At 41.5% G+C, this 24,917-nt stretch overlaps 1 protein-coding gene across 38 annotated transcripts in view; it reads right to left on the bottom strand.

Moving 5' to 3' along the window:
• Positions 1-24,917, bottom strand: part of CACNA1C (calcium voltage-gated channel subunit alpha1 C) — a 522,932-nt gene that overhangs the window by 205,156 nt on the left and 292,859 nt on the right. For all 38 annotated transcript variants that reach the window (XM_053405792.1, XM_053405794.1, XM_053405791.1 and 35 more), the window contains exon 4: positions 6,938-7,077. In XM_053405792.1, the coding sequence (XP_053261767.1) occupies positions 6,938-7,077 (140 nt within the window). The remainder of the gene's footprint in view (positions 1-6,937; positions 7,078-24,917) is intronic.

Raw genomic sequence — 24,917 nt, 5'->3', positions numbered from 1 at the left:
TTCTAGCAGGAAGGTAAACGGTGTTTCTGTGTGCTGCGCTGGCTCGCCAGATGCAGCTTGTCACGCTGGCCACGTGACCCGGAAGTGTCTGCGGACAGCGCTGGCCCCCGGCCTCTTAAGTGAGATGGGCGCACAACCCTAGAGTCAGACACGACTGGCCCGTACAGGCAGGGGTACCTTTACCTTTATTGGGGCCCTTTATCTACAAGCCCTACAGACTCCACACACAAGGATCTCTAGAGGATCGGCTATAATTAACAATTATTTTACTAATACCCCTGAGTTAGTGGGTGAATAACTGTCTCTGCTGTATTTCTCTGTTGTTAAATGTATGGCTAATCATCTTTCCAAAAACATTGTATTAGTTTTGTCTATACTGTAATATTAAGTCCATGCTTGCACCGAACAGTATCAGTCTGTTTTCTTACAAGTAAATTGTGTCCTCTTAAGATCTTAAATCTACAGTTTAATGTTATCCATTTTCGAGAAGAAAAGAAAAACAAACTTTAGAAGTAAAGCAGTGTTTTGACTATGATAACCAGTTCAAGATTTTCTGTCTCATTAGACCGACGTCTGATCCCTTCGCTCAGCTAGTAACACTTATATACAGCTTAATGACAGAAACCTGTGCAAAGGGACTTTTTCCTCAAAGCAGTATTTAATGGTTCAATTGTAAAAAGGCCATATATTATCTGAGGTTAAATCCATTTTTTAAAAAAGCAGCTACTAAAAAAGCAGCATTTGTCCCAGTGCAAGGATAATTGTTACAAAACTACAAATCTTCCTTCAGATTCCCCTGTGTGAGTGCCTGAGGGCCCTGCTCTTGCCACTTACCACCTGGCCTGGGGCGGGGCCTGAAGCCTCACAAGGACTGCTTGCTGCTTGCTGCCGCTGCCCAGGAGGACTCCCCTGAGTGAGTGCCTGAGGGCCCTGCTCCTTCCTGCCACTTACCATCTGGCCTGGGGCGGGGCCTGAAGCCTCACAAGGACTGCGTGCTGCTTGCTGCTGCTGCCCAGGACTCCCCTGAGTGAGTGCCTGAGGGCCCTGCTCTTGCCACTTACCACCTGGCCCAGGGCGGGGCCTGACAGGCCTCACTAGGACAGTTGTTACTACCGGAGGGGCACAGAGTGTTTTTAAAATGTTTTAAAAATTTTCTTTTGGATTTTTTGTATGTGGGGGGTGGGGGTGGGATGGATGTTTGGCTGGGCTTGGGGAATTATTTTTTTATTTTGATGTTTTTGTAATTTTTACATTTTTTTGTTTGTACTGTTTTATTGGTTTTGTTTGTTTGTTTAAGGTGTTATTTTGTTCTTAGGGGGAGGGGTCAGGGCTGCCGGGGAGTGAGCCCCCGCCCACAAAATAGCTGGGGCATGTTCCACAGGGGGGGATGCACTGGGACAACCGATCTCAGTGATCACGGGTAGGAGGAGGAGTTATGCTAAGACTAGACCATGTCATTATAGAGGGGGCAGGTTTAGTCGTTGTCTGAGGACTATTCCTGCCTCCGGGTCTGGTCCTGACCGGATGGATACTAGAATCAGCAAGGGATACCCACATGACTTGAAGGTGCTGCTGTGCAATGCCAGGTCAATGATTCATAAGACCACTGCCATCCATGACTTGATCATAGATGGAGGACTTGACCTGGCATGTGTAACAGAGACTTGGTTGGATGAAGCAGATGGGCCTGTCCTTGCCGCTGCTTGTCCACAGGTTTCTCTTACGCACAGCAACCCAGGTCATGTGGGCGGGGAGGGGGGGTTGCAGTGATTTTTAGGAAGTCATTAGTTTGCACCAGGCGTCCTATTGGGAAGACCCAGTTTTCCGAGTGCATGTTCTGGAAGTTGGGCAATAGGGGGAGTACAGGATTCCTTTTGGTGTACCGACCTCCCTGCTACACCAAGGATTCCCTGCCCGAGCTGCTTCAGGTCGTGGCGGATGTTCTCCTGGAGACACCTAGCTTGATCGTCCTAGGGGATTTTAACATCCATGCCGACACGACCTTACAAGGGGCCGCTCGGGACTTCGTGGAAAGCATGGCCTCCATGGGGCTGTCCCTGAATAAGTCTGGCCCAACCCATAGCTGCGGACATGCCTTGGACCTGGTGTTTACCTCTATGGATGTTGGTGATCTGACACTAAGTAAAAGCGAAACGAAAGAAGTGCCATGGTCAGATCACTTCCTGGTGCAACTGGACTTCTCTGCGACCCACCCCCTCTGCAGGGAGGTGGGACCAATTCGGATGGTCCGCCCCCGCCACTTAATGGATCCAAATGGTTTCCAGAGAGTGGTAGGGGATGCTTTATCCCATGTTGATGGCCTTTCAGCTGATTCCCTGGTGGCCCGCTGGAATGTGGAGTTAACCAGGGCTATTGACTGTTTGGCTCCGAAGCGCCCTCTCCGATTGCATGGAGCCCAGAGAGCCCCGTGGTTTTCCACGGATCTGAGGGCAATGAAACAATCGTTGAGACGGCTAGAGCGCCGGTGGCGGATAACTCATTCCAAATCTGACCGGACACAGGTTAGAGCTCAACGTCGAGCCTACCAAGTGGCGATAGCGACGGCGAAGAAGAATTTCTTCACCGCCTCTATTGCATCTGCAGAAAACAGCAGCAGGAGACTTTTTCAGGTGGTTCACAATTTAGTGGAACCACCTGCAACATCGGGGCCCAGTACGGGCCACATGTTCTCCTGCAATGATTTTGCAAAGTTTTTTGCAGATAAAATCGCTCAGATTCGGGAAGAAGTAGACTCCACCGTGGGAGCAGGGCCGGGGCGGGAGAGTGCTAGAGTTCTGTCTGGTCAAGTTGAGTGGGATCAATTCCAATCTGTTACCTCCGAGGATGTGGACAGGCTGCTTGGACGAGTGAAACCAACCACCTGTCTCCTGGATCCTTGCCCATCCTGGCTTATAAAAGCTAGCCGGGAAGGACTGGGCGATGGGCTTCGTGGGGTGGTGAATGCTTCCCTCCGTGAGGGAGTCTTCCCAGATGCGCTGAAAGAGGCGGTTATTAAACCGCTTCTTAAAAAACCATCTTTAGATGCGGCCACGATGGCCAACTATCGCCCAGTCTCAAATCCTCCATTCTTGGGCAAGGTGATTGAGCGAGCGGTTGCCGAACAACTCCAGGCACGCCTGGAAGAAGTGGACCATTTGGATCCCTTCCAGTCGGGATTCAGGCCTCATCATGGGACTGAAACTGCCTTGGTCGCACTGGTTGATGATCTCCGGCGGGCTAGGGACAAAGGTGAGAGCTGTTTCCTAGTTCTGCTGGATCTCTCAGCAGCGTTTGATACCATCGACCATAACATCCTTCTGGACCGTCTTGAGGGGCTGGGAGCTGGGGGCACTGTCATACAGTGGTTCCGCTCCTTCCTCCTGGGCCGTGTTCAGAAAGTGGTGGGGGGGGATGAGTGTTCAGACCCCTGGGCTCTCACTTGTGGGGTGCCTCAGGGTTCTGTCCTCTCCCCCATGCTTTTCAACATTTACATGCAGCCGCTGGGAGAGATCATCAGGAGGTTTGGGCTGGGTGTTCATCAATATGCGGATGATACCCAGCTCTACCTCTCTTTTAAATCAGAACCAGTGAAGGCGGTGAAGGTCCTGTGTGAGTGTCTGGAGGCGGTTGGAGGATGGATGGCGGCTAACAGACTGAGGTTGAATCCTGACAAGACAGAAGTACTGTTTTTGGGGGACAGGAGGCGGGCAGGTGTGGAGGATTCCCTGGTCCTGAATGGGGTAACTGTGCCCCTGAAGGACCAGGTGCGCAGCCTGGGAGTCATTTTGGACTCACAGCTGTCCATGGAGGCACAGATCAAATCTGTGTCCAGGCAGCTGTTTACCAGCTCCATCTGGTATGTAGGCTGAGACCCTATCTGCCTGCGGACTGTCTCGCCAGAGTGGTGCATGCTCTGGTTATCTCCCGCTTGGACTACTGCAATGCACTCTACGTGGGGCTACCTTTGAAGGTGACTCGGAAACTACAACTAATCCAGAATGCGGCAGCTAGACTGGTGACTGGGAGCGGCCACCAAGACCATATAACACCAGTCTTGAAAGACCTACACTGGCTCCCAGTACGTTTCCGAGCACAATTCAAAGTGTTGGTGTTGACCTTTAAAGCCCTAAACGGCCTCGGTCCAGTATACCTGAAGGAGCGTCTCCACCCCCATCATTCAGCCCGGACGCTGAGGTCCAGTACCGAGGGCCTTCTGGCGGTTCCCTCATTGCGAGAAGCAAAGCTACAGGGAACCAGGCAGAGGGCCTTCTCGGTAGTGGCGCCCGCCCTGTGGAACGCCCTTCCAGCAGATGTCAAAGCGATAAACAACTACCTGACATTCAGAAGACATCTTAAGGCAGCCCTGTTCAGGGAAGTTTTTAACGTGTGATATTTTACTGTATTTTTTGTTTCTATGGAAGCCGCCCAGAGTGGCTGGGGAGGCCCAGCCAGATGGGCGGGGTATAAATAATAAATTATTATTATTATTATTATTATTATTATTATTATTATTATTATTATTATTTTCAGAAGGGTATAATTGGGTCTGGATCCATTTCTTGCATTTCTTACTCTTCCTTTTTCTCGGTATAGTTTCATATTGCTAACGCAAGCAAACAAGTCTCTTCTTTCTGAAACAGAACTTGAAGTAAAGCATCCCTGCTAGGCAGGCTCATTGATGGAACAATGTTTTTACTGCTGTGAGTGGCACCAACAGCTGGTAATACTGGTCAATAGCTGAGGTCCAGAAAGGCTGAGATCAGAAGCAGTGTGATAATTGTATTGGGCCTTCAATCAGGCCAGGCCCTAAGGAAACTATGCAAATGTGTTCCTGTTATTGAGTTATTGTGACCCTTATTGGGTGGTGCACCAAATAGTATCCTGTTTGGTGACCATAATGTCAGGGAATTCTCTAGGACAGTGTAGGTCAGGGGTTGCCAACCTTTTTGGACTGGTGAGCACATTTTAAATTTTAAGAGAGTACTAGGGACACCAGCCACAAAAGAGCTGTTATGGATGTGTGTGGCATAACATAAAATGGCTGCCATGGAGAGCATGGCATAACACAAAATGAGAAAGACACATATACTCCAACAACCCTTATGCTTACCACGGACAATCAGTTATGTTCTGCTCATCCTGATTGTGGAGATCATAAAATATTTATTTTACACATGCACACACAAATGCTGCTGCTGCCATTTCACAGAGATCACTTAGAAGTTCAGTGTTTGGGTCGCCTGCCCAAGGGCACCTAAAAAGCCTTCCATGTGCCATGGTTCCCACGTGTGTCAGATAGAATAATAGAGTTATAGCATATAATAGTTGGAAATCCAACCCCTTGCAATGCAGGAATATGCACCTATTCTGTAGGGGAATCAAACCAGCAACCTTGGTGCTATCAGCACCATGCTCTAACCAACTGAGCTATACAGCAATTGGCATCTCATGTGTGGGAGCTGACAAGAAAGGGTCAATTTGCAAACAATCACCTCTTTCTCCTTCTATTCATGGAAGAAGTTGATTGACCAAATAGCCTTTAATGAACAGAAGGACAACACTGGATACAACCCATTGGAAGCTCATTAAAATGCCCTACTTTAGTGATAAGCATGCATGCTCAGTGAGATTATCTGTCACCTAAAACAGCTAGTGAATTGGTTTCAGGGTGTTTCTGATTCCATGATTATTTCAAATTAATTAACACTGCAAAGCTGTGATGCTGTTTATACTGCACATAACTAATCCCTTTTAGAGATTCCACAGCATACTGGAAAGTAGTAGGAATCAATTATTGTTTGGAAATCTTGATATCAGTCAGCTGGCATCAACATGAAAAAGGGCAGGAGTATGTGGGCAAACTCACCAAGACAATATCCCTAAAATACAAATTAGCACAGGTGGCACATCAATGTACCCTAGCTACCATACTGCCAAGCCATGTATTGTCAAATAATCCCTATTTGAGGTTCATCCTGTGCTGGAGCTAGAGGAACTACTATCTGGAATTGCCTACACAGTAATAGGGGACAAAAGTTCTATAGTAGCTATGCAGTAATCATTACTCATTAGTATGACTGAAGAGACCCACTTATAGCAGAAGAGGCACTTATGCCAAGATTGTGATCAGTCTTTCATTTAATAGCTCCACATAGATTTACTGCTGTCATTATTACCCTATCTTCTCTCTTAGAAATAATGTATTTTGAAAACTGGCTTTGAAAGTTAGGTGCTATTTAATTTACTTTTACCTAATTTAAGCTAAATCTGTGCAAATTATAATACAAAATGTGGTTTCATCACATGATCGCTTGGCTATGGCTGGTTTCCATATCACTTGAAAACATGGTTATTGTTTAACTAAGATTTAGTGTGAATGAGCAGTGTACTAGTAGTGCATGCTGCTCAAAGATCTTCACTTCACTGCACTGGGAACAACAAACCAAAAGCCTTGGTATGCCATGTCACCCAAAGTGGTGCTCGTGATTTTTTTTCTTTCCAAACAAATCAGAAGCAATAGCCAAAGTTTACTCTAAATCAGGGAAAGGTTGGAAGAAAAGTTTGAGCCACTTTTCAGAGCTGAAACCCCAATCAGAAACCACAACCTCCTCTGAACAAATAAAACATTGTTAGGGAAGTCCTGTCACTCATCTTCCATGTCATGTGAATTGTGGCCTCAAAGAAGGCTTATTTCAGCCAATAAAACTTAAGTTTATCCTTAATGTTGATAACTTTGATGATTCTAAAAGCCACCTCAACAACCTCTGTATTGGAAAAGATTTTTCTGCCAGATTTCTGTATATGCAGCACTTGTTAAAGGTACCACAGCCCTGCCCGAAAAGTTAGGATGTATTCAATTTCATCATACAGCCACAATATCTCGTTCCCATTTTGTGTTTAAATAGAGGAAACACATACATAAACCATGAATACTCACCCTACTACCACAATTATAAAATCTAGTAAATTCCAGCCATTGCGGAGGTAAGCGTTAGGGTGAAAGAGAAGTCCATATGCTATTACTTTTAAAAATGCTTCCACTGTAAAAATTATGAGAAAGAGATATTCCACTCGTTCCTGCAGAAAAGACAAAAGAAAACAAGAAACAGTGTTGTTAATTCCATGTAGTATAGAAATTGCAGTAATACAACCATTATGAGAAATGGACCTGGGACTCCAAGATGGAGATGACTATCTTTTTTCACAGGACAACCATTTGGTGTGATCCTAAACTCACTAGGTACTACACTGGAATCTCCAGTGTGCTGCTTTCTTCCAGATTACACTACAGGTCTGGGCCTAGTGACAATGAAGCAGCATCTCAGTCAATCAATGGGCCAGTCTGTTTTGTTCCCCTTCTCCTTTCTATCTTCTTGCAATGGATTTGAAATTCTGTTCTGTATCAGGAAAACACTGGTCAGACTAGTGTGAGGACTCTGACTTTCCCCATTTTAGATATGCTCACAAGCTACACACATTGGAATCACCACAGAAAAACAGTATCTATACCCTTTAAACTATTCTAACTTCAAATAATGAAACAAGCTCAAAGAACAATTGTAAATTAAACTGAATATCTAACATTTGGCATCCAGATCCAGCTAAACATGTTTTTTAGCTAAATAGGATTTGTCATTTTATTTGTTTTTATCATCAACCAAACCAAAAACAAACCATTATTACATACACATTAAAATCAGAATCCACCCCAAAATCTCATTGGATCCATTTTGCTTTCTTTTTTAACCAGCCAACTATGAAAAACCTGATGCTGAAAAACTATGTTCTGAAATTCTTTGTGTTCAATTTCCATTAATGCATTCATGTAGAGTTGTGAATAAGAGATTTGAATTGTAAACCACAGAGTCTCCATTTCAAAGTTCACTTTAGCTACTAATTCAGTAGTGGCTTTTGGCAAGCCACTTCCTCTGGTTTAAAGCCCTCCCCACATCTGTAACTCTGGAGATAATAATACTGATCTACCTAATAGATAGGTACAAGGGAAGAACATCAGTGCCCACTAATAATCAACTAGCCATATCTCCACAAAGGCCTTTTTAAAAGCAATGTATCATTAACCAGGAAAGGCTAAACAATGAAGAAGTCAGGCAGGCCTCTCTGGGGAGAACACTCAATAACATCGGTGCCATTATAACAATAAAGGATTTTTTTCACATAGCTGCCTGCCTAACTTCAGACTGTAGAAAGAACAATGCAGCAGGGCCCTCTCTGATGTTAATCCGAGCATGTTGGCATGTAGCACAATGTACAGCCACTAAAGTTAAACTGTAAACTGTAATTTTGGGTCAGCATTGTTATGTAACTGGTATTTAGGTGAATGTATTATAAAGTTGTGTGTGGTTTATAAAATTGACATTTAACTGATAATATATTATCTGTTGTGAGGTAACTTGGAATCCTTCTCAGGCTTCTGAGAAGAGGTGGCCCTGCACTGAGTGAGGGAAACCCCTTTTGGAACCTCGGGAAGAAAGCAGGTGCTGCTGACAGAGGCCCCTTAGAAATGACAGTTAGGAATTCATTTGAGAGCCTTCTGAGGGAAAATAGGAAGAGAGATTGGTGACCAGAGGTTCAGATAGAAAACAGATATTTATCTCTAAAGGAAAGGTCATAATTAAAATGGTTATAATGAGGACTATGGTGACAGTGTAACAAACACTGCAATAGTAGAACACTTTGGGGGAAAGAAAAGAAAAGAACATTTTAACTAGCTGCTTCAATCCCAAAGCTAGGATTTATTTGCTAGGATTTATTTTACATCAGGATGTTTTGAATGTTTATTTGGTTTTCTTATAAAAATTTCCCATTTTTAAATAAACCAGTTTAAGGATCTTGCTAACCTCACATGTCTAACTACCACCTGCTAGTAAGTCATGTTTGATGGGAAGCTGTTTATTGACCCATAGTCCCTCAGAGAAGCTTGTTCACTACTACTAATCTTTTAATTTAGGAACCCCTCATGAGAACAGCCCAATAGACTGATCTAATAATGGATTTAATTTTTAAAAATCACATTCATCACTTTAGCCTCTATAGTTAGAAACACATAGTTAAACCTTTGGCTAAGTCAGATACTCTTCAGGCCCAGTAGAAAAGCTGCCATATTATGCATCTGTGTTCCAGTTTTAAATTGGAACAAGTGAAGGCGGGGAAGGTCCTGTGTGAGGGTCTGGAGGCAGTTGGAGGATGGATGGCGGCTATCAGATTGAGATTGAATCCTGGCAAGACAGAAGTACTGTTTGGGGGGGAACAGGGGGTGGGTATGGAGGACTCTCTGGTCCTGAATGGGGTAACTGTGCCCCTGAAGGACCAGGTGTGCAGCCTGGGAGTCATTTTGGACTCACAGCTATCCATACAGGGGAAGGTCAATTCTGCGTCCAGGGCAGCTGTCTACCAGCTCCATTTGGTACTCAGGCTGAGACCCTACCTGCCCATGGACTGTCTTGCCAGAGTGGTTCATGCTCTGGTTATCTCCTGCTTGGACTACTGCAATGTGCTCTACGTGGGGCTACTTTTGAAGGTGACCTGGAAACTACAATTAATCCAGAATGCGGCAGCTAGACTGGTGACTGGGAGTGGCCGCCGAGACCACATAACACCAGTCCTGAAAGACCTACATTGGCTCCCAGTACGTTTCCGGGCACAATTCAAAGTGTTGGTGCTGACCTTTAAAGCCCTAAATGGCCTCGGCCCAGTATACCTGAAGGAGCATCTCCACCCCCATCGTTCAGCCTGGACACTGAGGTCCAGGGCCGAGGGCCTTCTGGCGGTTCCCTCACTGTGAAAAGTGAAGTTACAGGGAACCAGGCAGAGGGCCTTCTTGGTAGTGGCACCCACCCTATGGAATGCCCTCCCACCAGATGTCAAAGAAATAAACAAGTATCTGACTTTTAGAAGACGTCTGAAGGCAGTCCTGTTTAGGGAAGCTTTTAATATTTGATGAATTATTATATTTTAATATTTTGCTGGAAGCTGCCCAGAGTGTCTGGGGAAACCCAGCCAGATGGGCAGGGTATAAATAATAGATGATGATGATGATGATGATGATGCTACAATTATCCGTGGCTGAGTGCCACTCTGTAGGCATACAGTGCTACTTTCTTTATCTGAAATAATATGAAAACAAGAAGCCATTACCTCAACTTATGTCATACATCTAAGGTTAAAACTCTTTCTAAGCAGAACAATGCAAGCTAACAAAATTCCCATTATGTTCCAGAAAAAAGGCATGAGGCTATCCTTATTGTCCACCCAATTATACTATAATTTTAGCAAGATTCCCCAGAAGTAGATTGGGAGCATGTTCAGTTTGATAACTAACTCTCAGGAAGCATTTAGCTCCAGGTGGTAAAATTCTTCAACTTGCAATGATCCCTGGAAATACTTCAAACACTATATAATTAATGTACAAATGCTGAGACCTAAGTACAAACATTTGGACATTTCTGAGGGCTGGTTTACAATTATGATAAAATTTCTTGCAAGATTAATAATTTTACCACCCATCACCTGGAGCTTAATACTTCCTAAAAGCTACTTTTCTAAATTAACGTGCATGCAATCTACTTCTAGGGAATCCTGCTAAAATGAACTGAAGTTGTATACCTGCAATGTATTCTTACTAGAGGCCTGCAAGAAATAGATGGTTATTTAAAATTAATACATGAAGTTCAGCCTTTCATATTCAATATTCCAAATTCAATATTCCTTTTTTGAGAAAGACAATCCCAAAACTGTAAGAGCCAAGACTGAGCCCCTGTACCTCCATTATTCAGTTTGTGTTAGCTTTCCTTCCTTGTTCATTGTCCAATTGCTCTGTTCCACTATCATATCAAGAACACAACTGATATTAATATATTCAAATACATAATGAATCTAGGAGGATGGACTAAATGTGTGTGGGTGCAATGGATGAAAATGCCAAATCAATATACATTATAATAATTTCCAGGAAATTTACGTGTTCTACAGCATCAGATGTCACTCAGTCCATTTTGCCTGTTCAATCTGGCAAAGATTATAAGGATTCAGCTCAGGGTTGGCCCTATATTTAGGCAAAGTGAGGCAACTGCTTCAGGCTGCAAATGTTGGGGGGCGGTTTGAGGTGTTGGAGGGCAGTCTGCCCTGCGCCTCCTAAACTAGCCTATTGCTCTCAGGAAGAAACTGTCACATCCCAGTGTCAAATTATGATTCAAGCACCAGTCCAATCAACTTCAGTATATGAAATGGGATACCGTAAGCATCAAAATGTTTTGGGTCAGTCTTGATTCTGCTTTACTGTAAGAACTTTCCAAGCCTTAACAGCCAAACCCTATAATTCTCTCCCCTATGTAGTACCATATTTCCCCCCCACACCATCTTTTTAGGGACATAATAATCATCTCATCCACTGGCACATAAATTCTTCTCAGGGTTAGGAAGCACAACCATTAAAATCTGTTTCCAGTGGCTTGACCCTGTAAAAATTATCACACAGATGGTATAACACTACTTTGCAAATGTCAAAAATGTTTTCTTCTATATCACCTAATTGTTGGAGGGGTTGTAATAAACTTGGTACATATTATAATTTATGGTGGGAATGTCAGCTGGTGCAAGATTATTGGAATTTAATTTTGACAGAAATAAATATTACCAAAGAAAATATTGTCCAAAATTAATGTTAGGTTTTTGATTATACCAATGTCAAAAGGCTTGGTCTTATATATTATGTTGGCAGCATAAATAATAATTGCAGCTCACTGGAAAACAGCCCCAAATATTACACTGGATGTTTGGTACCACTCACTCTGGAATATAGCTATAATTGAGAAGATTACACACAATTTAAGATTCTGACATGGGCTAGAATCTCCAGACACCTTTTATATACAGTGGAACCTTCATTTTCAAGACAACCCTTGTCACAAGCCTGGCAAATCTGGAACAATACTTGATGATCTGATAAAGCTGTTAGTCTTTACCTGGACTTTGTTATTTTAACTCATGTGCAACTACTCATTCTATGTATGTATTTTACAGTTTAGTTTTTCATCTTTAAATATTTTTCTATTATAATTGTTTTCTCTGTTTTATATACATTATAAAAGGAAATAATAATAAAAAACATTACAAAAAAACCAATCTAATCCCATTTTTGCTAATCCCATTTTCAGTGCATTTTTAAGCAGTAATCTAAACCACAGAGGTTAAAAGCTGGCATGAAAATTGATTTTCTTCCCCTGAATTGGGTAATGTATGTAGGATTATAAATTTAGAGAAATATACCCTTTGACACCTATTTCCACTATAGTGATATTAAAAATCTGTGACCTCCTGACCTAAAGCTAATAGTTTCTCATATATTCTGGTGGGTTTCTGGAGAATTCTGCACACAATGTCTACTGTCTGTCATGTTCATTGTTTACTTAAATTGGAGGTTGCAAAAAGTAGACAAGATCTTATTCTCTAGTGAAGAGAGAACCAAGGGTCTTGTAACACCTTGACAGATGTACTATGCCATAAGCTTTCATGGACCAGAGTCTGCTTCATCAGATATTGAAAAGAGATTATTCTAACTGTTCTTTCAAAAACTGCTAATCTAATCTGATTGAGAAGCTGGGCAATTTCCTGAAAAACCACTGCATTCGAAGTTCCTATTGACAGGATTAAACTGGGAGCACTGTTATGAAAGCTGTTTCTCTCAATTTTGAAACAGCTTGTTTAAAATGGTGTGTGTACAACTCTTGCTCAAGAGTGTGCTAATTAATGAAACATATTTGCTAATCATTGTTCTTTGAGTTTTTTAGATTTTAATGCATAACCTGAAAGTTGATTCATGTACTCCAAACAGAATCCAGCCTCCAGTTCATCCAAATAGCCTTGCTCTTTACCAGCATTTCACAAAATGCACAGAGGGAATATTGCAAATAATCAAGCCCACTGGCAACTTGTATCAGCAGCCAATTTTTCTTTTTTTAAAGAAATGAATGGCAGGCAGTGTAGCATTTTCTCCTCAGAGATAATAATCTGTAAATGGAGGAAACTGTGATATGAAAAACCTATGAAAAACATAAGTGGAAGGCTGTTTCTGGATTATGGTTATCAACAAATCCATGACATGGATATCCTTACTGTGTGAATATGTTAACCCAAGGCTGCAGTTAGCATTAATAACATTGACCTTTAGCACTATGGAGCCAGAAGTGCATACTTATAGGATCAACTCTATAAAGCAGATGTTGAGACAGATTTGTTGATATTGGGTTACTTCCAGAACATACTTCGTTGCTAAGGAGACATTTTCATTTGTGCATATACCAGCACGAGGCAGAATCTTTTATTATTTTTTATTTTAAATTGAGAGAGAATTCAGCATGTTTTCCTTTTTCTAACTAGGAAATAATTGCTATCTAATTACACATTTAGCATCACATCTAGCTGGCCCTTAGAATTAAGGAACAGGGTAGGGTGTCTCTGAGCATATTCTCACCCATGGGATTTCTTTTCTTAACACACTGTATAAAGTTACATACAACTACATATAGCTTGTTCCTTAGCTGAGTCAGCTCAGAAGAGACAATCCTTTGAGTTATTACTGTTTTTCCTGAAACGGCTACGGCTACACACACACACACACACACACACACACACACACACACAGTAAGTGTGATTACATGACACCCACATTCTCAATTGTCCTAGTAAGCCAAACCAGTGGTATGGGAAGATCCCATGAATAAATGCTTTAATGCCTCTTGTTAAAGGCTGCTGTCAAAGCCCTGCAAGAATTTGCCAAGGTTAGAACAACCATTTTCAGCCCTATCGAGATCACCTGCCACATCTACCATTGTTTATGGGATAGAATGTCAGATGAATTTGTTTAAATCAAATCTGCCTTGGTATGACAGCCACATCTAATAGATCATCATGGAGTGTATCATGTTTCATTCACCTCCCTAAATGACTCAAATGAGTTTGCTGCTCCTCATGCAGAGGTATTTGGGTTCACTGATGCAGTCAAATGAGATAAGCATACAAGACATAAAACATTCTGGCTCATCATTTTTATTAATTAAACTTTTAAACAACAACAAAAGTGCCCTGTGCTTTCATCTTTTCTTATTTCTGTTCTGGATGTGTGAAGAGAATTCTGATAGAACCATTAAGTAATCTGTCCTCCTCAAAGTCTTGGTACTACTACATACATTATATATTTTAGGCATGCATCTAAGATGTTTTAAATATACACACAAAAACACAAAGTTATGATTATGCTAAACAAACGTTTGCAAATATGTGTATCATATAGTATGACTCTGAATAGTTCCTGAATTACAAGGAGAATAAGGGTGATGCAGATGAGGTTTTCACATGCCTGAGTCAGACTGAGCCATTAACAGAGTGCCTCCAGTTGGATCAGAGATTCCATAAATCCCTGCATCACTCTGTGGGCTCCAGTGCCCACCACCCTGAATACTGCATGTTAAAGAGTCAGCTGCATTTAAAAACATACCAGTAACACAAAATCAAGCTCCAGAGAAGAGGTGGTGTGCAAGAGCTTTCATTGCGACTTATAGGTGTAGGCCTTAATCAGAATGATTTCCCCTGGACACTACAATCACAGTGATTTGGAAGAAGGATTGTGCTTGTTTTTCACATGGATCTAAGCTGTGTACTCCATCACCACCCCTTCCCGACGTAAGTCAATGGAGAGATCATGCTCCCAGGGAAACTACTGTATATCCGCAAGAGCCCATGGGGGGAGGGGCAGATGCCTGTCCCACCACCAATGACCCTCTGGGTAACAATAATTTTGCTAGAGGGTTAAATCCCACCCCTAGTCTTTCCTGGGGATCCATACTCTTTTTCTCCAGCCCCTTATGATTTCTGTTGTACCAACCTGAAAAGGATAACATCTCTCAAATATCAACTCTGTGTTCAAGATTCCCTCAGCCACCCAGCTACAGTATATATTTTTCCAAAATTCCATATGAATCAGTATATGTGAATGCTCTGCTTTTTATACAGTGGTACCTCGGGTTAAGAACTTAATTCATTCTGGAGGTCCGTTCTTAACCTGAAACTGTTCTTAACCTGACGTACCACTTTAGCTAATGGTGCTTCCCGTTGCTGCCGCACCGCCGCGGTGCGATTTCTGTTCATATCCTGAAGCAAAGTTCTTAACCCGAGGTACTATTTCTGGGTTAGTGGATTCTGTAACCTGAAGCGTCTGTGACCTGAAGCATCTGTAACCTGAAGTACCACTGTATTCTCTCTGTCTTTTCTCAGTTATAGTGCTACTCTTCCCAGGAGTAGGACAACTAACCCTATGAGTCTACAATGTATGAACTCACACTGTTAGAATTACAAAAAAATTGTAAATATGTTTCTAACATAGTAGGTTCACAGTAGGCTCAATTGGAACCATCAAATTGAAGCTTGGAATACCAAGTAGCAATCAAGAGCTGTTGTATCAGAAATTACATGGTAGTTCAGTGGTAGATCATATGCTTTGTATCCAGAAGGTCTCAGGTTTGATCTCTGGCACTGAGGCTGAGAAAGACCCTTGTCTGAAATCTTGCAGTCAGTGTACACAATACTGAGCTAGAAAGACCATGAGTCTGACTCAGTAAAAGGCAGCTGGTTCCTGTGTTCCTAGCATAAATATCACAGCAAGGTCACAATGCGATTGTAAGCCCACCTTCCTACATGACCTTCAGCTGATTTAAAAACCTGATACAAGCACATTTAAAACTGTCTTTCTAACTGTTGCTATGGCTGTCTGAAAGTGGCTTAAAATGGGCACATGTGAAACTGGTCAGAGTCTTTGTGCCAGAAGGCTTACCCTACTGGGTTTGCAACTCAATCCATTCCTTTATTGATAATTCAGAAGTAGTTTTATTTATCATGTTCATGTGTATTTTATATTTTAATTTATGATTTTAATCTGTAGAGATTTTTCCCTAGCGATTGTCTCTGTGGAGCAGAGCAACTGTCTTGGCAAGGGGTTATTTATAAATAAAATGTAATTTATGTTGGTTTTGGTAACCTCTCCCCTCTTGAAATCTCTAGGTTATCTTAGAACCCTAAAGCTTCATTCATTCACCCTGTACCAGGGGCATGGGTCTTTTTTTCCTCATTCCAGTGACCTTTCCATTCCATGAGTAATATAAGGACATATTTAGCATTCTGTTCATGCTGTTCGTTGCAGACGGGGGGGGGGGGACAGAACTAGAAGGAGTGAAAAATGAGATGTCCTAACAGATTCACCATCACAGTACCAGCAGTACCAGCCTCCCTTTCACTTGCAAGACCATTTATTTTTCATAGAATTGAAGAGTTGGAAGGGAACCTGAGGGTCACCTAGTCCGACCCCCTGCAATGGAGGAATCTCAGCTAAAGCATCCATGACTGATGGCTATCCAGCCTCTGCTACAAACCACCAATGAAGGAGAGTCCACCACCTTCTGAGGAAGTCCATTCCAAGTTCCCAGCATGTCAAAACATGGGAACCATTCACCCAACTGCTTATGTATGATAGAAGGGGGTGGGGGAGAGAATTGGTAAACTGAATTAGGAATTGATTAAAACTGTTCCTCCCCCCTTTATGTTATTACCCTCATATATTCCACCTTTCCTTCAAGAGACTTGGGGTGACATACATTATTTCTCTCCCGCTTCACTGCCAACATACATAATTTTATTTTCATGAAAACACCATGAACAGATATAAGTCATCCAGTGAGCTTCAGGCTAACAGCACACTTCTGACCATGTCTGCACAGAAGTAAGTTTTATTGTAATTGCTGGGTCCCAAGTAAATGGGGGTTTTATTGCAGTCTAAGTGGAAATTGGAATCTGGGTCCCTGTAATTCTAGTCTGCCCCTCTAGCCATGCTTATTCTCATTTTGAAATTAAGAAGCAGGGAGTAGTGTTGTGCTGCTATGTTAACTCCTGCCTTCAGATGTGAGGCATCTGATGATTTTAGACAATGCATGAGATAAGATAAGAACAGCAAAAAGTCAAGGGGAAGCAAGACAGGCAGGGTTGTGGATGCTTCATCATGGACAACAATATTGCCTGTGAATATTTAAGCAATACAATTTAATTTAGCCAAATGGTGCTTTATAGGAAGGTTAAGAAGATTTCATTGACACAAGACCACCATATTAATTCATATAGTTAATAGTTCAGGATAACGAGAGATTCTAATGCTTTTCTCTTTGCTAGCTATCACAAGTCTCTTTTTACCATTGGAAAAAGTCAAATATAAACAAAAGCACATTGCTTTATTAGTTTAGTAATGTTGCTGATCAGACAAGCGATATTTCCTTAAGTGATTTCCAAATTATGAATCAAATCACCTAATTATCTTCAGGCTTATTTGCAGGGCACTTCCTTCCTTACCCACATAAAGCTTTAGTACTATTTCCCTTCTATTGTATAAGCTCTGAGTTATTAAAAATTTGATTTCAGAAAGCTGATCTGCACATTCTAAACAATCAGTGTTAATTGGCAAAGTTGCAAGCCAACCAGCGATTATGCTTGAGTGTGAAGAGGTCACTCCCGGATGGGGAAACATTCGCTAAGAATGTTGGCAGATTTCCTTCATGACAAACTGAAACAACACAACAGCTCCAGGCTGACAAATGCTTTGGCAAAGGGAGTGGGGTTTAAAAGGCCTCACCTCACATTCACTTGAAGAACATTAGAGGCCATATTCTGTGTTTTCACTTACACTGTCCTAAACTCCCATCCTACCCCTCCAACTAAATCCAGTCAGAATCCACAGCAATCAATTATTTTCATTTACAAATCAGCAGAACTAAGAAAAATCTCGGCTATTGTATGAGCATCTGAGGACAGAAGTACTAAATTACATGCCTTGAGCAGAAGAGTACTCAACAATACTTTCTTACTACAATTTGAGTAAGAGAGCATGGGAAGTAGGACAAAAATAAAGAGTAAAATTCAACATTATGCTCTTCCTATCATTTCAACTGTTGAAGCATTTCAACTTGCTAGATGGAACAACCCCTAATCTCCTCCTCCCATGTGCTGACCCCTCCCTCAAGCCAATTTAAGGAGGAATGGGGGCGCACAGGAAAGAGGGGGAAAGCCTCATTGTGCAAGAAGATCCTTGCACAGACTTTTGTTGGTGGGGCTTCTTAGGGGAATCCCACTCCTAGTTATTTGTTTTTGTATTTAGGCTTCTTATGTGGCACACTGAATTAGTATTGCAGAAGAAGAAACTACAGCAGATAATCTGATTTTGTATGTGTGTAAAAATCTTGCAGGAAAATCAGCATAAAAAATGCACCCTCTTGGACATTTTTCCCATACATATCTCCAGTTCATTCTATGGCTTTTTCACACTGTACATTTTAGGTCATGTACAAATCTAGTTGTCTTGTTGCCAGTACAAGACAAATGTTTTTTTATCATACTGTTATCTCCCAGTCAAACACACAATGGTTATTATATTTCGAACTCTGACTCCTTGCAATAGATTAGGAGGATCAGACAAATGTAATACCTTTACTTAATCCCATTGGTGTAGCAAGTAAAGCTGTTATATTTATTGTGCCTTTGGGGCACTTTGAGGACATAGAAGCCAAAGACATGTACATTCTTTTTTTAGTTTTTGATAAATGTTTTATAAGCTACAATTCAACCAAGTTTTGAAGACCTTCAGGAACTTCAGTGAAAATTATGCATGTAGAAGAAATGGCTCACAACTGTGGAAAATGGTAGAGATTTGCTAAGAAACAGATAGAATTCAGTGGCTATTCCAAAATGAAGAAATTAAACCTTTTGGTCAGGTATATGGAGCATCCTGTGTGTATGCTACATGCCTAAAGAACATGACAAAAATGCAAGCAGAGTACACACACCCCTTGTTTCTGCATAGACGAGGCGAAATATTGTATTAGAGATAGTATCAATATCAAGGCTGTATGTGTGTAAAAATTTGCACCATAGTTGGTAAAGATGGTTATTGAGGACATAATTTTAAGATGTTAATTCTCTGATTTTCACTAGGAAAATTGAAACTTATCACAAGTTAGAAGGGAACTGAACAAGTTGTTAGTTTCAGGGTGGCATGGGAGGGATGTAAATAAACAGAATCAGGGTTTCCACTAGACAAATCAAAGATTTTAGGCTTGAAGACCTGGAAGGAAGGGACCAGTCAGGTAGAGGTCTTCCCCCTGTTATACCAAACCACTTATAGGTTGGATTTGAGCAGAGAAACCTGGGTCCAAATGCTAGCTAGCTATGAAGACTGCTGGCTGATTTGGGGCTACTCAAGAATACCTCTCAGCCTAACCTACTTCACATGGCTCCTATGCGAACAAACTGGAATAACACCTCCTTTTACCACCCTCAGCTTCTCAGCTTCTCAGACACAGAAAAAGATATTACACATATTAATGATGATTAAACTAAATGGAAAGCTGTCGTGCCACAGAAAAGTGGCAGATATATAGTGGAATAACCCTGAGTGAGAGGCAGTGAAGGTGTCTCACAGTTAGAGACTGAGAGAGGAAAAGGAAAGCTCTGAGGTAACAGCTGAGAGGGTGTGCATTTTATTGTATAATATTATTTCTTATTACTGTATATAAATACAATTATAACTACTTTGGTTTTTATATTGTATAGATACTATGCATTGGCATTTGTGCTCTATATTGTAAATTACCCTGTGATCTTTTGATGAAGGGTGGCATATAAGTTAAATGTATGTATGTTTCTTTTTTGGGGAGAAAACTATTAATCTTTAGTACACATGCCCAAATATCTGCTGTCTCTCCTGTTCTGTTTCCCACACATTTGGTCTCTCTCTCTCTCTCTCTCTCTCTCTCTCTCTCTCTCTCTCTCTCTCTCTTCCTGCCTCCCTGTTCAGTGCTGAGATGCTGACGCACGATAAACAATTTAGACTGTCATTCAATTGGCCTTCAACAACAAGACGATAAAACAGAGCAACCAGACAAATTTCTTTAATTCTAATTAGTTTTTCTTTCTGCAATCATTCCTTTAATAAAAAGTTCAATTACACATAATGGATGCCATTAGCTGTGTTGTATTAGAGACTCAGTTTAGCTAGGGTTGTCATATGGAAAACAGAAAGCAAAAGAACAGCCTAGTATTTTACATTGATGATTAGAGAGAGACTAAATTCATTCCAGATGTTGATGAGTATATAAATGTCATCTGGAATGGTCTGGCTCATTGCTCTCATGTTCTTTTGAGTACAGGTCTCCTGGATGCTCCCATATGATGCAAAATTGGGGGTTAATCTACCTAACCTTTTTAATGAGCTCATATGTTCCATTTAAACTACTATAGTGAATCATAAGGGCATCCTATCTTTAAGAACGTCAGCCTTAGAGAAGCCAGCAATAGGTGGAAGACACATATCCAAACTGAACCTACCACTCACAGGCAATCAAAGTACTGCAGAACACCATCATTAAGGAAGGAAACCCTAGAATAAATCTAAGTAAAATGCTATTCTTTTACTTAAGTAAAAGACCACTAGCAAGGGGGTGGGGAAATAAATCGTACACCAGTCCAGATCACATGTCAAACTATGGTTTAATGAACTGGAGCAGCATACTGCTCAACACTTCCACAAGCCCGTCTGCTACTGTTGCACCACTGGGTAGACAAAACAAGAAAATAAACCATTGTTTATTTTCAACTATGGTTTAATGTGATGCGCAAACCAGGTCACTTGTTTTACCTTAGACCATCCATGGTAATTAATAAAGCAATGGCTGTTAGTGATGATTGCTATATATTATCTCCAATATCAGAGCATACCTCAGGAATTCCTATCACACAAGGAAACCTCTAGGTCCATGCAATGCCCGATTCACATGTTTGCCAAGGAAGAGATGATGTGGGCACACTGTCAGTAATTTTTGTGCAGCAGGAGGCCCATGAACTACTTCTCTACCCTTCCATCCTAACTGGCAATTTCATATGAATCCCCGGGAATTATCTGCAGTTTCTGTGTGTTGAGATAGAAGGAAAACAGGCAGGAAGAAGCAGGCTGTTCATACACAACTGTCTTTATCACTACATAACATGCCTGAAATAAACTCCACCTATAAAATGCTGTGTCAAGCAAACTACAGGACCTCAATAGGTCTAAAAACCATTAACAATGAGCCACATGGTAATCTGGCATGCATAACAATTTCCACATTAGACTAACATTGTAGAAATAATTGGCAAGACTGCTGCAGTATTATTGAACTTATTTCTAAGTTTCTATGTGCAGGTGTTTGGCTCCAATTTCAGAACATTAACAAGGTAAAAGCACTTGACAGCTGCAATTTTGGTGCTTGTAGCTCTAAATACACGTTCTATTTGTACACATAAAGGAGGGCATTGGAGAACCTTGCCATACAGTGGCTACAGTAGAAATGCAGCATAGCATTTATCAAACCTGACCTAGATCTAGAAAAGCTGCCGCATCCTCCACTGCAAAGCATCCCAGCGCAATTGAGAGTCAGGCCTCATGTGCCGGCCAGCAACCCCCCTCAAGTCTCCTGCTGTACTTTTATGCCATCAAAGCTTCTTCCAAGCTTTTATCACAATTGAAAAAATCTAAAATATGAACTCCAGTGGAGCAGCATTAATAAAAGGCTTAAAGACCGCTAGAAGGAAACGAAAGCTGGTTTGCACCTGTTTATTCTGTCTGTAAATGTATCAAGAGTTCCATGCCTGTGTAAAGTACAAGGCTTGACAGTTTGCTCAGTGTTGAGCATCCCTAGCCAATGTAAGCTGTGAGCTTGAGGATTTAAGCCTAGCTACCTGACTTGCTGTCAACTCTTCCTTCACTGGGTTCCTCAATATAAGCACCACTGCACGAAGCTAATGGAAATAATAAAAAACCTCCCTCCAGCCAGTGCAGATTTCCTAGTGCTCAGAGAGTGAAGTTTAATCAGGCAGTCTTCACAATGTGCCCTGTGCTGTCTGTCAAACCTCGGCCACTAATTTAGACACTACTAGAGGGGTAGTTTTTAGACACTACTAGAGGGGTAACATAACAGTTTGCTAACAGATTCATTGACAGAGTTTTTAATACACACATGCAGCTGGGAATCACAAGTGGGGAAAGTGCTGTTGTGCTTAACATCTGCTTTCAAGCTTCCCATAGGTATCTAGCTGGCCACTGTGAGAATAGAATGCTGGACTAGATGGGCAACGAGCCTGATCCAGTAGGCCCAGTTCTCTTAGTTCAAGTGATAGGATGGGATTCAGGATTCTTGAATGTATTTCCTGGTATGCCCCACGGTTCTTTACTGACTAGGCTAATCATTGGATTCCCTCAGCAGAAAAGGTATAAAGGGCTTACTGTTTGGGCTAGGCCTTTACCTTGAGTAACAACTTTCTTCCTAGTTCTGGTGTGAATCGTTGGTTTGGTTGCTTTTCTCTCAGTTATCTGGTGTACCCTCTGTATTAATTTCACAGAAACAGTTGGCCTCCCTTCTCCATAGCAGCATTTCAACATACGAGTTGTACTTGCACATCCCCTGCAAAATTGTACCTAGCATTTTTAGTGCCAGAAGCAAAGCTGAAGCTTAATGTAGCATTTGGATTGCTTCCAGCATTAATAGTGCCCTGTTTGAGTCCAGAAACATGCAAGTCCAGTCTTCATGTTGCAAGTCCTCATTGTGGCTCTGCTGCTTCCACCAATCAGACATGTGACACAGAAAAGCAGGCTCAGCACAACTCTCTCTACAGTCTCTCTCCAGTTATTGTCTTGGCATACACGAACACACAAACAAGCATACACACACACATTGGCAGATCTACAAACTGTTGTGCACATTAAGACATTGAGAACTTTGACTCAATAGATGTGGAGTAATTTCAGCAGATAACCAAAAAGTTCATTTCAAGCCTGCAATTATGTCTCTAAATTCTGTACCAGAAAGATCCAGTTAGCCAAACGGAATGTGTGCTGGGAAGCAAAAACAAACAAACAAACAACCCACAGAATTCTCCAGCAGCTATCATGAAAGCCTCACCAAATCATGAAACCTCACCCAAAATTCAATACTGCTTTTGCGAGGCTGTAAAAGAAAAAGAGAACATTGTCGTGGTTTAATTGATGAGAAGCACACGATGTTGTGACACCATAACTAGCTGGAAGACAGAAGGGAGTATAAAAATAGTCCTTCTTCCTCCACATTCCCTATGTCTCTCTCTTCTTTTCCCCCTGAGAAACAGCATGCCGGTCTCACAAATTTCAAAGCTAAGGGACATTACAGAGCTGTTGTGTTGATTGTCTGGTGTCCTATTGCTGAAATGAGAGATGTCTGTAATGACCAGTAACACTGCAATGTACTAGGGCATGGGACAACTCTCCAAAAGAAGATAAATGATACACACACACTACAGCCTGGCTTGTAGTCCTCCTTCTTCTCCATTTTCCTAGGGAAAATGTTTATGTTACTGTAAATGGAAAGGCCACTTTTGGCAGATGTGTGCCTTGAATTGCTAGACATAGTAGGGTTATAACTCGGAAAGGGAAGGGAAACTTTATCTCACAACTTCTTTGCTCTAAATTCTCCCTCCTGTAAGTGCCTTTCCATTTTATAAAAATAAGATCAGCTGCAAATATAGGCATGCGGTGTGTAGCCCTTCATGCTCTCCAACATTTCAAAGGAAAACAGGGATACACTTGTAGCATTCTTAATTCCAAGGCTGACTATTCAAGGACTCTCCACCACAGCACAGTGGCAAAGGCAACCTGTGGCCCATCCATTACTGCTAGACTTCAACTTCAACCCTGACAATTACCCATGTCAGCTGAAGCTGATGGGAGTTGGTTCCTCACCCCTGCTGTACTCCATCACCTGTATTCTATATTTCTTTACTATGCAATAGCTTGTCCTGTGTTGACTTAAAAGGAGTGCTCATTCTTTAAGTTTAAGATGTACTAGAAATACATCATTATCCCATTAACCTCCCCAGCAGCAGAACAAAGAATGTCTTACAGTTCCTGCATGTGTATTTATAATCATGCATGCATGTTGAGAGATAAGATGGTTCACCTCCCTCCTCCATTTACTTTAATTCTAAAGCAGTGGTTCCCAAACTTTTTTTTTTACTATTTTAATATTGCTGAGGGTCTTGGTGGCCCACTAAATGATTTTCCACCCCGGTTGTAGCAATTCAAACTGTAATACAACAAAATACAATACAAGAAATTAAAGAATGAATCAAAAAGTAATTGAAAGTTTATATGAATATTCAATGCGATGAATGTGTCATCTCCAATTTTCAACCACAAACCCAGACATGCTACAGACCAGCTAAATGAAGCTTTGCAGTTCAGAAAACCCCGTTTTAGGGAATGGGGAGTAGGCTGAACCCTGAAGAAAAACAACTCTAGCAACTCACACCTGTGAAACATTAATAAGTCATTCCCAGAGAGAGGCAAAACAGTGACGGTGCTTTATCAGAGACAGGGACCTAAACAGGGAATATTCTTAATAAACAGAGACAGGTGAACTCCGTACAGTCTCTTTAGATGCAATAGAGTATCTATAGCACCTCATTCTGGCTCTAGCCAATTGAAAACCAAAGATGGTTTGAAAAACAGCTGAACATTCTCCTTCACACCCAGCCTCCTGATAACTAAACAAAAGCAGTGGGTTTGGTGTAACAGACGTTGTTGAGCTAATTGCTGCTCTTTTCCTTATAATCTTCCACAAGTTGTTTCTTCTGGAACAACTCATTACCTAAGAAAGCGACGTCTGTGCATATAACAATTCACTTCTTTTGCTTCCCTCCCATCCCCTCGATCTGCTTTTATTCTGAATAATCATTTATGTGGTGGTTTAATTAGCTAACTATGAACGTGTTTGGCTGTTTCAAGGGAGAAGAATCACTATGTT

This window comes from Podarcis raffonei, chromosome 10, assembly GCF_027172205.1.
Source record: "Podarcis raffonei isolate rPodRaf1 chromosome 10, rPodRaf1.pri, whole genome shotgun sequence".
Classification (NCBI taxonomy): Eukaryota; Metazoa; Chordata; class Lepidosauria; order Squamata; family Lacertidae; genus Podarcis; species Podarcis raffonei.
The sequence above is the reverse complement of the archived record's forward strand: the minus strand, read 5'-3'. Positions and strand labels throughout refer to the sequence as shown.